At 31.6% G+C, this 15,495-nt stretch overlaps 1 protein-coding gene across 1 annotated transcript in view; it reads left to right on the forward strand.

The window, feature by feature from the left end:
• The window catches only part of Lrp1b (LDL receptor related protein 1B), a 1,514,976-nt gene that overhangs the window by 858,269 nt on the left and 641,212 nt on the right, over window positions 1–15,495 (forward strand). Inside the window, exon 24 of the mRNA XM_071619306.1 lies at window positions 14,749–14,946. Coding sequence (XP_071475407.1) covers window positions 14,749–14,946 — 198 coding nt within the window. The remainder of the gene's footprint in view (window positions 1–14,748; window positions 14,947–15,495) is intronic.

A 15,495-nucleotide genomic window follows, 5' to 3' on the forward strand; every position in this document is an offset into this window, starting at 1 on the left:
TCACCATTTAGCCTACTGTGTCCATCACCCAAACCTTAATTTTTGCATGTGTCTATGTGTATTCACGTGGAGAACTCCTGCTTCCTGAGACCTTCCTTTCTCACCTAAAATATGATTACTGTGTCACTTGCATTTCTAACTATACCATCTTTCCTTTTACCCAGTGTTATATCTTCAGGTGGCATCAGTTTACCACAAAATTAATTAGTTAAATATATTCTTTTTATTCTCTTTCAATTGTCCATAGTTCTGTGTATGGTTCCTGTTTTCTTCTTTTACTTTTCCAGTTCTTTGCTGCCCTGTCTCTCCACTCCTCTGATTTTTTCCCTACAGCATCTCTAGGATTCAGCCTTCCTTCTGCAGTTGAGTAGCATCTGCCCAGAGCAGAGGCCAGGGGATCCAGGTGTTCTAATGATGATGGCAGCCATCTCTCAGGCATGTGTGTTTTCAGTCTCTACCTTCTCCAGTTTGTGAGGAGAGAATTGAAAATAGAATGAACATTGTACTTTAATGAAAAAGAGAGAAGGAAATTTAGATCAGGAAGATAAGATGGAATAGGAAGGGGTTAATTCTATAATAAAGAAAACAGGGATGACAAGCAGATAGGCTTCCCTAGGGAGCAATGAGAAGTGAAGATGAAGAAATCAGGAGATTGGCGCTATACAGTACTTACATAATTTGCTTTTGAAAAGATGACAATTTAACATCTCGGTTTCCTTCTAAACCTTCCACAATTTAAAGTTGTCCCTTATTATATATTATTTGAACTCCAAGTTAGTCTGTTGTTCAGGACCTCCTTCAGTTTGGCTCATTTTCTTTCTTCAATCCTCCACTGTGGGCTTCCACTTCAGGCCCATTATGTTTCCATCATTAGTAATGACAGTAAATGCAAAATTGCCAAGAATGTATAACAAACTGTCATTTTTATCACTTCATTTTATCTTTACCTTCGTGTTCTCTGCCATTATCATTTATGACCTTTAGCATGACAATGTCTTTCACATTCACTTTGGAAATGTAAACCCTGTACATTCTTTAAAACTTCTTCATTTATGAATAATTTCTATTTAATTTTTATGATTTCATTAATAACCATTCTTTTTTAAATACCTAAAACACAGCAGATTATTTTTTACTCCAAAGAAACCAGTTACATATTAATAGACTTTGATTTTTATATCTGTGGACACTGAGACCCAGAAATGTAACTATTTGTCCAGGGCCTTCGGCTAAAGAATGTTAAATCAAAGGGTTTGATTTTTCTTCCTTCTGATTCCAAAACAGAAAAATATCCATGCTACTAGAAAGATCCAGGGCCTCTCTCTCTTCTGTATGTATGCACACTCCCAAGATGCCTTTGAATACTTCCATGAGCTTACTTCTTTCAGCACTCAGTCCCAAGCACTCAGTCCAAGAGGAGAGTGAATGAAATTATTTTATACCCCTTATGGAACATAAAACTTTTGTTGCACATTCTTATTAAATGTAATAACTTCATGTATTTTAAGTAATTGGACCCTTTCTATTTTCTTTAACTACTGACTGTATTATCTTTGTACCTCTCATTATCTTTTGGAGGTCACAGATGGGGATCGAGTTAGTTACATGTCTTACTTCATTACAGTATTATCATTGGTCTATTTTAGATTGTCCCATCTCTTCCTTTATTTTTGTCTCTAAAGCCCACTTTGCTTTCTCACCACTATCTTCAAAGGAACCCATCTCAATGTGGCTCATGTATTTTCTTGGAAAACAGATATTGTTGATATATATATATATATATATATATATATATATATATACACACACACACACACACACACACACATACATACATACATACACACACACACATACACACACATTTTTTACTTATATAAATGATACTGTTGTGTATATTATGTCACCTGCCTTTTTCAATCAACACTACATTTTTATTGCCTGTGCTCTGTGTGCAGCTAACACATAACTACTAACCACTAGAGGGAATAACATGGTTTGCACCTATCACTTTTGCTTATCAATTGTACCATATAAACACATTCAAGTTGCCCACTATTTGTGCACCATTTGCTGTACCAGTAATGCTTCTCCAGATATACATATACCTGTGTTCTTATAGATCTGTATGACATTTTCTTTAAGATCATTACTGAAACTCAGAATGGACTTACATTTTCTATGACTAAGTGGAACCAGTTGCTCTTAGAATGCTTGCACAGTCAACATTTGTACCAACAAAATTTTTCCAAGCTTAAACACCTTTGGCAGCTCCCCAAATTGTCCGGTTTTGTATTTGTTCACTAATATATAAGAGTAAGATAATATATCATTGCTGGGGTATGCATTTTCCTTATTATTAGATTTTGAACAGCTTTTCATATGCTTATTAGCTTTGTTGCTCTTTAATTTATTTCGACCACTTTCCTTTTAAAAGTATTCCTTTTTCTTATTAATTTGTAGAAATTGACTCTATGTCCTAAACTATAGATGTTTCATATTTATTCTTCAGTCAATAACCTGTTAATTTCATTCACCTTTCTTGAACAATTCTTCTTTGTGTTTCTGCTTCACTTACTTCTTTCCTGCTTCATTTCTTTGCTTACTTTTTCTAGAAATAATTTTTATCTCCTTCATATTTAACATCTTCTTGGTTAAATATTAATTTATTGATTTTTATAATAGTGCATTCATCTATGTAATCATTCAAGTAAAAGACACTGTACTTGTCCTAGAAATACAAAGGGTTTTTATTCTTTGCTTTACCTTTTATTACAATGATCTCTCTCCCTCTCTCTCTTCCTCTCTCTGTCCCCTCCTCCTACCCCCCTGCCACACACCCCTCAGATGTAGATACATAGCACTTGTTAATGGAATGAATAAGTGTTTTTAAAATAAAACTGACATCAAAAAAGAGCTATTGAGAAAAAATACCTAAAAATTTTTGAGAAAGCAACTAAAGGGAGGAAACAACAAAAAGTGTTCTAAAAAGATTGATGGGGAGCTGATGGCATGATCTTAAAGATACAATTTGAATAATCTTTGAGAGTCCATCTTGGTCTTTATTCCATATAGTCTATTCTCCATGCCTTTATGTCTGTCATACTGCAGCAGTATTTGACTATCATTTACTCCCAAAATGGCTATAGTTTGAGGAATGTGGAAAGGAAGTAATAACATACATTGAGCCAGAGAAACGATACACCATTTACCACTTTATAAGATTTTGCTCTGTAAAGTAAATTTATCTGATTATGGGGCAGAGAAATTCCAATAAATTCTTAAATATAAGAACAGAAAAGACAGTAAAATCTCTGAAATGAGAAAGAAAACATTTTAACTATAATATCATTTTTTGTCTGATTTTCTATACATGATAAAGAATCAGGAGCTATTCATATAGAATTGCTAGTTATATAGTTATAATAACAATTTGCCCTGAAAAGACCTGTAATGAAGTCTTTTTTTTTTTTAGACAAGTCATCTTCTGATTTCATATTTTGTCTTATAAAAAACATTCTGTGAACCTGTAGTGGGACCTAAAGAAAATCCAAGAAAGGAGAATTGTAGACAGAAGAGATTAGGCTCTGAATGTCTACTTGCTATATACTACATTTATGAACATGAAATCATCACTATAAAAATGTAAATCGTAACCTTTGTTTTGTACGTATGTCAACTCATGTGCTACAGCAGAAAAATGACTAGCCACTTCTATATTATGAATATGATATATTGGTTTGAGCTGTTAACTGCAGTCATTTATGAGACAGATCTAGCATACTGAAAGCATTTTTAGACGATGGTTAAAAAAATGGATGCCTCCTTTATAATTTACAGATATTCATTCCAAATTGAGTTTGCCCCCAAAGAAGTTCTTATAGCTACATCAAAATTGAAACAAACCTGAAATTTATTCATTGTATTTTATCTCCAAATAGTTTATGCAGTTTTTTTTAATTAAAGTAAAAACCATATAAGAATTGAGATTTTAAAATTCAGTCTTCATGATGTCCCACTAGTTTACAAAATGACATATTGGATTATTCATTATAACCTTATTCTCTCTAAGGGGAAATAATAATTCAATCAGTCAATAGAAATCTTAAAAATAGTGGTATTTGGGATATTATCTCAGTTCAGAGTTCAGATATGAAAGAAATTAAGAATTTATTGATTTTTGAACTCCATTAAACTGTTTTATCAAGTGTAACCAAGTAAATATTTATCATTATCAAGTGTAACCAAGTAAATATTTATCAAAGAGATATATATATATTATTTCAGCCAAAATTGACCACAATAAATATAAGGATTTAAAAAATCACAGAGCAATTTTAATAAAATAGTCATTGTTTAGAGATTGCAAATGTGTTTTTAATTCATCATGAAATCTTTCCAACATGTTTAAAAACAATTGAGAACAATGTGTTCACAGTCAATATTTTTTAAATATTCAGAATTATTCATTATGATTTAAATCATTTTGTAACTGTTATAAAATATTAGATAACTTCAAGTTCTCTGTTCATGTATTCTTAACTCCCCAATGTTAGTTTCTTATTTGAAATTGGTATATCATTCTATTATTATAATTTGTGTTCTTAGAGAACAAGTAATACTGCTTGTAGGGAGTGCATTCCTATAGTCCCATCTGATGGGGAGTGAGAGGCAGGAGGAAGACCACAAGTTCAAGGCCAGTCTAGTCAACTCAGAAAGCTTTTCTCTGAAATATAAAGTAAAAAGGGGGAGCCATGCATGGCAGCATATGCCTGTAATCCAATAGATCCGGAGGCTGAGGCAGGAGGATTATGAGGTCAAAGAAGCAACTCAGTGAGACCCTGTCTCTAGATAAAAATGTAAGAAAGAGCTGGGGATGTGGTTCAGTGGTTAAGCATCCCTGGGTTAATCCCCAGTGAGAGAGAGAGAGAGAGAGAGAGAGAGAGAGAGAGAGAGGAAGGTAAAAAGGAAGGAAGGAAGGAGAAGGGAGGGAGGGAGGGAAAGAAAAGAAAGAAATAGAAATTGGAATAAATGATCTTAATGTTCAAAAAGATAAAATAATATACGGTAAAAAGGACTGGGGATATAGCTCAAAGGTAGAGCACTTCTGTGGAATGTGTAAGGTCTTAGGTTCAATCCCAGCATCATATGCCCCTGCAAAAAGAAATTTATTTATTTATTTTATCAAGACATACACAATATACACATCTGAAACTAGTTTCTTTCTACTCCTGCATATAATTTTGATATGTCTTCATGCATTTACTATAACTCTGTTTATTCCACTGAACTGCATATAGCATTCTACTCTGTAAAGAGATTAAGGTTTGGTTATTTCTTTCATCTTAAGGCCTTGGATGTTGTTTGCAGTGTTTTGCAATATCAAATGATGTTATAGCATATGTGTTTATGATGTTTACTGGTACACAAGCTGAACCACATATTCAAATGTGTCAGCATTTTCAGTTGCACATGTTTTATTCTATGATAGTCAAATATATTCAAATGGTCATAGAAATACAATGTATGAAATCTCCCTATTTTCTCAATCATTGCTAACACAAATCAGCACAAAGAATCAAATTCCTTTTCTCCATCTTATCAGCTACATTCACAACATGACATGTTAGCTATACAAATTTTTGTGACTCAGTTTCTTCCTCTGCAAAATGGCTTTGGGTTTTCTTGATAATCTCTTTTGTTCTATTTTATCAGTTTCTACTCTTTTTTTCTAATTTGAGTTAGTTCTTTATTTTTCAAATTCTTTAGTTGAAATATTATTCTTAAAAGGATAGATTTACTATTTTATTCAAGTAGCACAAGCACATAGAGAAGAAACAGCACCAAAATTTGGTATACTTTTTTTTTTTTTTTTTTTTTTGTACTGGGGATGGAATATAGGGTCACTTAACCACTGAGCCACATCCCCAGCCCTTTTTATTTTTAGATAGGGTCTTGCTAAGTTGCTTAGGGCCTAAATTGCTGAGACTGATTTTGAATTTGCAATCTTCCCCCCTCAGTCTCGTGAGCTCCTGGGATTACAGACATTCACCAACATGCTCAGCTAATCTTTCATTTTATAGTTGACAAAATTTTCAGAGATGCGCACAGTTATACAGTAAGTCTGAATGAGGTAAAATCATGTAATCAAGTGTGAACCTATACTATTAACAGTGAACGAGAAGTATTTGAACAATTTTTAGCCTTTACAAATTTCAACTTTCATCAACCATATTTCTTTCCTTTAATAACAGTGGAATTGAGATATAATTCACATACCAGAAAATTCATCATTCCAAGATGCACAATTCAGGGCAACCACTACTGCAATCTAATATTAGAATACTTTAATCAACTCCAAACCAAACCTCATGTCTATTAGCAATCACCCCCATCAATACCTACCTTCGGCCCTGGCAACCACTAATCTATTTTCTGCTTCTGTAGATTTGTCAATTCTGGCATTTTGCAGAAGTAGAACCATACAATATGTATATGTTCTTTTATGACTGGTTTCTTTCATTTGATATATTATTTTCATTGTTTTCAGTATATATCACTACCTCATTTCTTTTATTGATAAGTAGTGTATCTGTTATATGGATATGCAACATTTTGTTTATCCATTCATCAGTTGATGGGCTTATGGATTATTTCCATTTTGAGTTATTATGATAATGTTGCTATGAATATTCATGTACAAGGTTTTTGTCAACATGCATTTTCAATTCTCTTGGGTTATAACTAGAATTGAAATTGCTGGATCATATAGGAACTAAATATGGTAATATTTAACATTCTGAAAAACAGCCAAAATGCTTTGCAAAGTGTCTGCATTATTTCAAATTCCGCCAGCATTGTTTGAGAGTTCCAATTTCTCCACAAGTACTTGCCATCAGTTGTTATCATCTTTCTTTGTGATTAGAGTCATCATTAGGTATGAAGTGGTATTTCATTGTACTTTTAATGTAGATTTGACTGATAACTAATGTTGCTGTGCACATTTTTTTTCGACTGCTTATTGGTCAGTTCTGTATTGTTCAGGGAGAAATGTCCATTCAGATCTTTTAAATTGGGTAATTTGTACTTCATTATTGAATCAAAATTGTTCCTTATGAATTCATGATACAACTCCCTAGTCAGATATATATTTTGGAAATATTTTTCCCCATCTCTTGGTTTTTCTTTTACCCTCTAAATTCTTCCTTTTAAACACAAAAGTTTTAGATTTTGATGGCAGTTTACTTTCTCCTTTATTGCTTATGCTTTATAGCTAATGCATAGTTTCTAATTGAAGATCACAAAATATTTCTATGTATTCTAATAGTTGTATAGTTGTGGCTGTTACATTCTATGATACATTTTGATTTTGTTTTTGAGTTATGAGATTAGTTGCTCTACCATTTGTTTGTATGTGAATATTCAGTTATCCCAGAACCATTTTTTTTAAAAGAAAATTTCCCTTCCCATTGAACAATTTCTGAGAATTGGATTTTAGGGTGACTCCAAACTGCTGCCCCCTCTGATGATTTCTGAGTCATTTAAGACTATCATTAAGCTGGGAAGAAAGTGATAGGATAAATACTTGTTAAAACCCCACACATTTGGCTCTTCATATATACATTCTGTGGTTTATTTTGAAAAAAAAAAAAGCTTCTCATGAATTTTTGCAAAGCTTTGGTCCTTTCTTGTTATTAGGAAAGAAAGATTTTTGGATTCTTATTAAACCACTCAGAAGCTGCCTATCTTGTTATTTTTAATTGTTCACGCTTTCTGATACATACATTTGGTGCTGTTTCTCTTTATTTTTGAATCCTGTAGGTTTTTGAGGTCTTCAGTTTGCCTGCTACTAAATGTCTCATATTTCTATTTGAGGTCACATTATTCAAAAAAAATTTTAGTGATTATTTTTAGTTTTAAAGAGTATAGGGAGATGACAGTTATTGTTACAAACTTTTAATATAATTGTACACAAAGCATGTATTTGTTATTAAATTAATTATTTGCTTTCTCTTGAGACTGTGGACTGGAACATGCCCATTTTTAAAAATGTTTTCTGCTTAAAGAGAATGTGCCTCCTATTTTGATGATGTAGATTTCAATATATTTTCTTGTGGGCTGAGTTTTTTGTTTATTTTGTTATTCCAATTATCTTTATTTTGATTTCTTGTATGTACTCTATAAGATTGTGAGTTAAAATTATACAATATAATAATAGGCTTACAATTTCTCTCCATTTAATTCTTAGAGTTTGCCTTATGTATTGTCTGCTTATATTATCACTCACACACCATTTCAGGAGTTTTATCTTATTGTTGAGTTATTGTTCTTATAATGTGATAGTAAACTTTCTTTCCACAAAGGTGATGTGCTATGAAGTCTATACTGGCTAATGTTAATTTTGATTCATGAGGAAACCAAGGCTCTTCATGCATAAAATTTTAAAGCAAATGCTTGTGCGCGCGCGCACACACACACACATATTTATTTTACAAATCATTACAGCAGGATACAGTTTTATTTCCTTCTCTGTATTTGCAGCAATCTGTGTCTTCTATTGTAGAATTTCTATTAATGTTTCTGTGTACATGAGTTTGAACAGAAGTCAGTAATTTTTAGTACAATACTTTCTCAAATAGAGCATAAAAGTAACAGCAGTAAATGAGCTCTTAAGTATTACTACAATAAAAATATGAGCTTTCCTGAAGGGAAAAACATGTTTTGCAGTACTTATCATACTGAATTACCTTGCTTAGCATACATGTCATGTCCGAAGAATTCTTGTTTTATTTATGAGTGTTTCTAAAAAGGTGGAAAGGATAATTTCTTCTATTGCTTGTTTGAGATTTTATTCTTGAAGTTTAATTTGGGGTTTGGAGGTATAACTTACTGGTAGAGAAAATTCAGTTTTCTATCATGAGTTCAATGCCCAGCACTAAAAAAAAAAAAAAAAAAAAAAAAATTAACTTCTTAAGAATAAAGTGAAAATTAATTTTCTTTCCTGTTTTGTACCCCAGCCATTAGTTTTCATGGCAGATATAGCAATGTTCCTTCTTTAATCCTTCCAGAAATACTCCATGATTTATCTTTATGCAGGTCTGGAAAATCTTTCTTATTTTTAAACTTACTAATATCTATTATATGTCTCTCCTAGAATGTTCCTAGTGATTTTTTTTAAGAATTATTATGTATTATTTTAAAGTATGGCATAGGTAAGTTTTTTAGTCCTACAATAAATTTAGGTATAAATTAATTCTGGCAGAAGCAAAATCTTTGGGAGGTTAATTTTTTTCTAATTATTCCTATGTGCTTTTCCATTCATAGAAATTGTTATTCCTCTCATTAGTGTCTTAAAATTCCTTATGCACTTTTTATATATTTCTTAATGACTTTTCTTACATACATTTCATTTATTTTTTTGCTGTTGTAACATAGTTGTTACACATTCTGCATCTTGCTGTTTTTAAATTACAAAATATTATACATTATTCCATTTTAATACAGTGCATCAACTACATTCATTATTGTGGCCCTATAATATTATGTGCCTGTACCAACTTCTATTTATCCAGTCATAGGTTGATGAAAATTTTTCCCGTTTTTAAGCTTTTGATACTGTAAATACTATTGCAAAGCATTTCCTTGCTCCTCTGCAATTCTTCACATTTACAACCATTGCTTTAGAACAATTTCTTACAAATTGACTCGGTCTTAAGCTTTTGATGGATATTTTCCAGCAGCTCACCATATGAATTAGAATAGTGTATACTTTCATTATCAATATATCACTGTGTCTCTTCTCTACACTCTAATCAATACAGTATCTTTCCAAACATTTACCATTTTTAAAAAAATTCACTTCTCATTTAAATTGAAAACTTGTTAAAATTTAATAGTTATTCAAGAAGTGGGGATATAGTTCAGTGGTAGAGTCCTTGCCTAGCATGTGTGATCCTCTAATTTCCAGCAATAGGGAAAAAAAAAGGTTGTTTATACTTTATTTTTTTATAAATTATACTTTTAATAAATTTTTCCCATTATTCACTAGAATGCTTTATATTAAATAATTTATTACTTATAGTTCAGATATTTTTCCTTGTCATATTTTTTTTGATTTTTCATTATTTTTATGCTACAATTTTGTTAATGTATATTAAACATTATTTTATTCTTAAGGTTGTGTCAAATTCAGTAAGTCTTATCCTATAGTTTTGAAAATAATTCAGCTATTCTTATTTCTAAAATTTTATTTCATTTATAATATCAGTAGTTTAAGCCACTTGAAAATTTTTCTGTATTGAGTCAGAAAAATATTTTGAGTTATTATTTTTTCTGTAGGTCCCTTAAAATTGCATACTCCTAAGCCAATTAATCAGCTGCACATCAGTACCAAAGGATTTATAAAAATAATATTAATATATTGTATTACATTTTAGAGCTAATAGCAATTATATATTTCTCTTAGAATTTTCTTAGTGATGTTCTTTAGAGTATTACTTTAAAGTATGGCAAGTTTTTTAGTACTACAGTAAATTTATATATAAATTAATTCTGGCAGAAGCAAAACCTTTGGGAGGTTAATTTTTTTCTAGTGATACCTATGTGCTTTAATATACATTGAAATTATTATTCCTCTCATTAGTGTCTTAAAATTCCTTATGTACCTTTTATATATTTTTTGATTTTTCCTATATTTCCTGTCTTTGCCTTTAGGTAGGCAAATGAATTTGAGCTCCTCATTTCCATTATGTGATTCTTTTTGTTTTCCCCTTTCTCTATCAACTAGAACTTTCAGAACAATGTGAAAGGATAATGTTAGTGTCCCTGACCTATCTTCTTGCTTCCACTGATTCCTTTTTGAATGTGATCCTGATTTTTAGATTATTAATAGATTATACACACATATTTATGCATGTATAATACAAATACTTTTAAAGAAGAATTCATACATTTTATTTTTAAAGTTATCATCCAGAATGGATTTTGAAATCTATTGTATTTATTTTATAAATTGGGATGATAAACTATTTTTTTGATCTACTAGACTGAACAATCATTAATAGACTTCTGATTATTGAAATATTTTTGTCATTGCAAAATAGCCTCATTTAACCATAATCACTATTTTCTTCCTTTGCTGTTAGATTATGTTTGATAATGTGTAAAATAGAAATTTTATTTAGCAATCATAAGTGGTATCAGTATATCAATAATTGATTTCTTTTGTCCTGTTTTTTTTTTTCCTCTCTCTTTCATAGTTTTTGTCTAGGTTTTCTTTTCTATTAGTTTTAGTGAGGAGATACTTACCATTAATTTGTAGAAGTTAAAATCCACCCTTTTTGGCTTATAGTTATGACTAATGCACATATTCACAGAATCACCGCCATAATCAAAATAGAGATGCTCCTTCATAATCATGCCCTTCACTCTGCCCCTCTTTCTACTATCATCTACTTATCTGTTTGTAATTTCTATTGCTTTTACTTTGCCAGCATATTAAATAAAAGGAATAATATAGTATGTAGCCTTTTGTTTTCTTTCACTAATGTTGCGTGAGTGTTTGTTTCTTCATTTAGACCCTCTTTCTTGGTCTTCATAGTAGGTGGACTCAGAGAAGATCCCGAGACCAGGCTGTTACTTCTTTTCAGTTTTTTAATCAAGGGATTCTGGAGTTTACCCCTAAGGGTGAGCCACCTTCTCTGAAAATTGTGCTCCACTGTCACTTTTTAATATGTAGAACTACTGGCATCCTCTCTCAGAACCTTCTGCAATCTCAGCATCCTCACCAGGCTTCCTTTAATACTGTAACATTTTGGCAACAGATGTCTTAAAGAGGTTAGGAAAGATGGAGCATTCCCCACCCCCTTTCTTTTTAAAAATGTATATATTCTTGTAATGTAATTTCCTAAGGACAAGGTATGATATCATTAATGAAGTATTTTAAAACTATGTATCCTTTAACATGAATTAAGTGTAAATTTCTCTGACAAGAAGCTTCTGAATCTATAATTTACTACTGACAAAGGGCAAACTATAAACCAAAAGATGAAGAATCTCTTCAGAATTAAAATGTCACTAGTTTCAGTACATGGTCAGAAATATCTGACTTCTTCGTGTTTCATCATTTCAACATTTTCTGTTTTGGAACATTTCACCTATGAGTGATGTCTGGATTAAATATTCATAATAATTATGAAGCCTTTATTAAGATTGTGTTAGTGTTCACTCTTTTGTCAGCAATTTTCATGGTAACAATAGGTTGCACATTTTATAAAAGATTAAAAAATACTGATAATCAGTGTTTAGAGGGAATTTGTCAAATTAAATGATAGTTGGGAGCAAACCTAAGGCTTAAGATATTTTTTATTCCAATTCTGTTATTTTGGATTATATCATAGTTTACATTTATATTTTCTGTGATTATTTTCAGCTTATAAAGTAAATTGTCATAATCATTTAGTTGCATTCTGATTACAGTTCAATTTAGATTGAAAAGAAGTTACAATTAATTCCATTTTACAGGTAAAAACATTTAAGTCCTCAACAGATAAAGACTTTTACAAAGACAAACAGCAGTTTATGCCCATTGTTAAAAATCAAACAAGGGCTCCTACACTAAAATTAGGTATTCTTTCTTTTATGAAACTGCTCATCTGATATAACTATTTCTTCCATTTTTAAAAGTCTGAAATCTGGATTTTAATTTTTTTGAGTATTTGTATGGGTGATAGCATCTACTAAACATGCAGTTTTAATTTCATATAGGCTGTTTCATCATCAGTTACTGGGTACATTCAGCTTTTATCAACCCATAGCATGCTATTACTGGCCTGGCTGGGCAGGGTGTGAAACCTTCATCTGGAATGTGAATGATTTTGACTTGTGGACTTCTTGGCTCTATTTCAGTTGGATAGGACAGGATGCCCTCATTTGCATGCTCAGTTTCCACTGTGTCAGTTGGCTATCATCATAGCAGCATTGTGCAGTGAAGGGCATAACACTATGCATTACACGTCCTCAATACCTCAGTGGTCACAATAGGACACATAGTTTTTGCTAATAGGTCTGCAAGTCTTCTGAACAGTTTTTCTGTTCTTGGCTGGAATTGTTTATACCCTGCAGTCAGCTGGAGGTCAAGGAGGTGGCCCTGCTGAACATGATAGGGCTTCCGAAAGCAGGTTCAACTCCAGTGAAAAATTGTCAGGTGACTCCTCCATATCAAGGTCTGAGATCTTTGATTAGCACTCTCCTGAATGTAAGAACTGGTATGAATGTTTTCTCCCTAGGTTAGGTGTTTGGGATGTAATAATGAACAAAACAGACAAAGTATCATCCCTGTTTTATTGTCTTGTAAAGAAGAGAGATGATAAACAAGTATGTACTGATTTTAAAATATACTTCAAAGAGAATAAATGGGCTATGATGATATATAAACTATCCATCATGAGCATTTATTAGGCACCTAATCAGGAAAGACTACTCTAAGGAAATGAGATTAATAAGAAAATAAACCTGGTTACAGTTGACAGAAAACCGTTTGAAATTAAGTGAATAAATGACTAAGTACATTGGCTTACATATTCAAAGCATAGGAAACACACAGGGGCTTTGTAGAGAGGAATTAGCCTGAAAGACAATTTGAACTACATATTTGGATTTCCATAGGAAATGGTCTCTCTCCAGGTCTTTTCTGGTTCATTCTTTATGGTTCTTTTCTCTTCTATAATTTTTCATCTCAAGGACATAAGCACTAGCAGCATGAAGCATAGAGATCTGTATGAAAAGACTCTCTCAGCTTGAAAAGTTCTCTGGAAGTTTCCACACCTCCAGCCAATCACATTTCTGTGGGGAGCAATGATTACAGCAGTCCACATTCAAAGGACTTGTTTAGACTTGGGAAGGATATTGATTTTCCTAAAGGAAAATTTTTTAAAAAGTGGCACTGACATGGAAACAGGAAATATTTGAGAGCAGATGTCCCTTTCTCAAAATGTGTTTTCATCTTATAGAATTTAAGCCTAGTTCATTATTAGTAGGTCTCACAATGATTACTATAAGGCTTGACACATTTTTAAATTATAATTTTAGTAACTTCTAGGTATCGATCCATTTTTTTTCTTTTAGGTAACTAAAAAAGTAACCTCAAATTTGTTTTCAAAGGTTGTTCCCATTTTCCTGATTCAGGCCTGATTGTGGCTGAAAACCTAATGGGGAAGTATATAGTAAGCTTCTTTCTTCCTTCCTGTGGAAAGCACTTTAATTATGTAACTCTCTTCATAAAAATCTGTTTTGTTTTTTTTTTTTAACTTTTCCCCTTAGTAGATCTGTAGGTATGTGATTAGCTATGAATGACAGAGTTAGTTTTAGTCAGTTCTTCTCAATCTATATTGTGTTGTATCTGAGCTTTGGTGAAAAAATCTAAGAAAACAGAATATCTTCCATTTTGTCTTTTGTTTAAATTATTCTGGTATTTTTTTCATCAGAATTAGGTATACAAATTCAATAAATAAAAGCCTGTTAATGAATATGCATCCTTTTGATTCATTTATTTTAATGAATATGTATATACCCAAGGTTTTCTAATTTCTTTTTAATGTTAGAATGAAAGAAATTGCTTCTTAAGAGATAGAGAAGTATAAAATCAATTATACTTTAAAATGAATGGATTTTTACCTCAGACATTTTATTTCATTTACTTGAAGTATATAAATATTTTCTTAAGCCTATTAAAAATAAATTTAATTTCAGATCCTTTTGAAGCATTCATCATCTTTTCTATTCGGCATGAAATTCGAAGAATTGATCTTCATAAAAGAGACTATAGTCTACTAGTTCCTGGATTGAGAAACACCATAGCACTTGATTTTCACTTCAATCAAAGTTTACTTTATTGGACAGATGTTGTGGAAGACAGGATATACCGGGGCAAGCTTTCAGAGAGTGGAGGTAAATATGCTAACATGTTATTTAATGTTTAAGTTACTTTTTAAGTGAAAAAAATTTAAAAAAAAACTATATTGTGGTCAAAAAGAATTTTGGTTCATTTTTGACTTTGGACGTTTATATCCCTATCTACATATGTTAAATCACGGAGGTCAGGCACAGGTGTGAAGAAATTTTGGGGGATAGGACTGGCCCCGCTGCTCACCTTATTATCAGTGTGGACTCCCCATAGATTTATGGTGAATATATTTATTTATCATGCGGGTAGGGGTGACTTCTACATACTAGCAGTCAAACTTTTCTGTAAATAGTATAATTTGTTTCTTATTTTGTCACTATCTTTCAACATAATTCAAAGAATAATGAAAATGTTATTACAAAAATCCACTAACGTGAGCTAAATATTTTTGCTATAGTTTGATTTAGCTCTTTTGTCTTAATTAGATCTTTCTTAAGTAGCAACGTTTTGAGATAAATATATACAATATTTCTCTGAAAATTAGCATTCCAATGGCACAGTATTTTCATCAAATTGTTAATTTTTTCCTAAAT

This window comes from Marmota flaviventris, chromosome 11 (assembly GCF_047511675.1).
Source record: "Marmota flaviventris isolate mMarFla1 chromosome 11, mMarFla1.hap1, whole genome shotgun sequence".
NCBI lineage: Eukaryota > Metazoa > Chordata > Mammalia > Rodentia > Sciuridae > Marmota > Marmota flaviventris.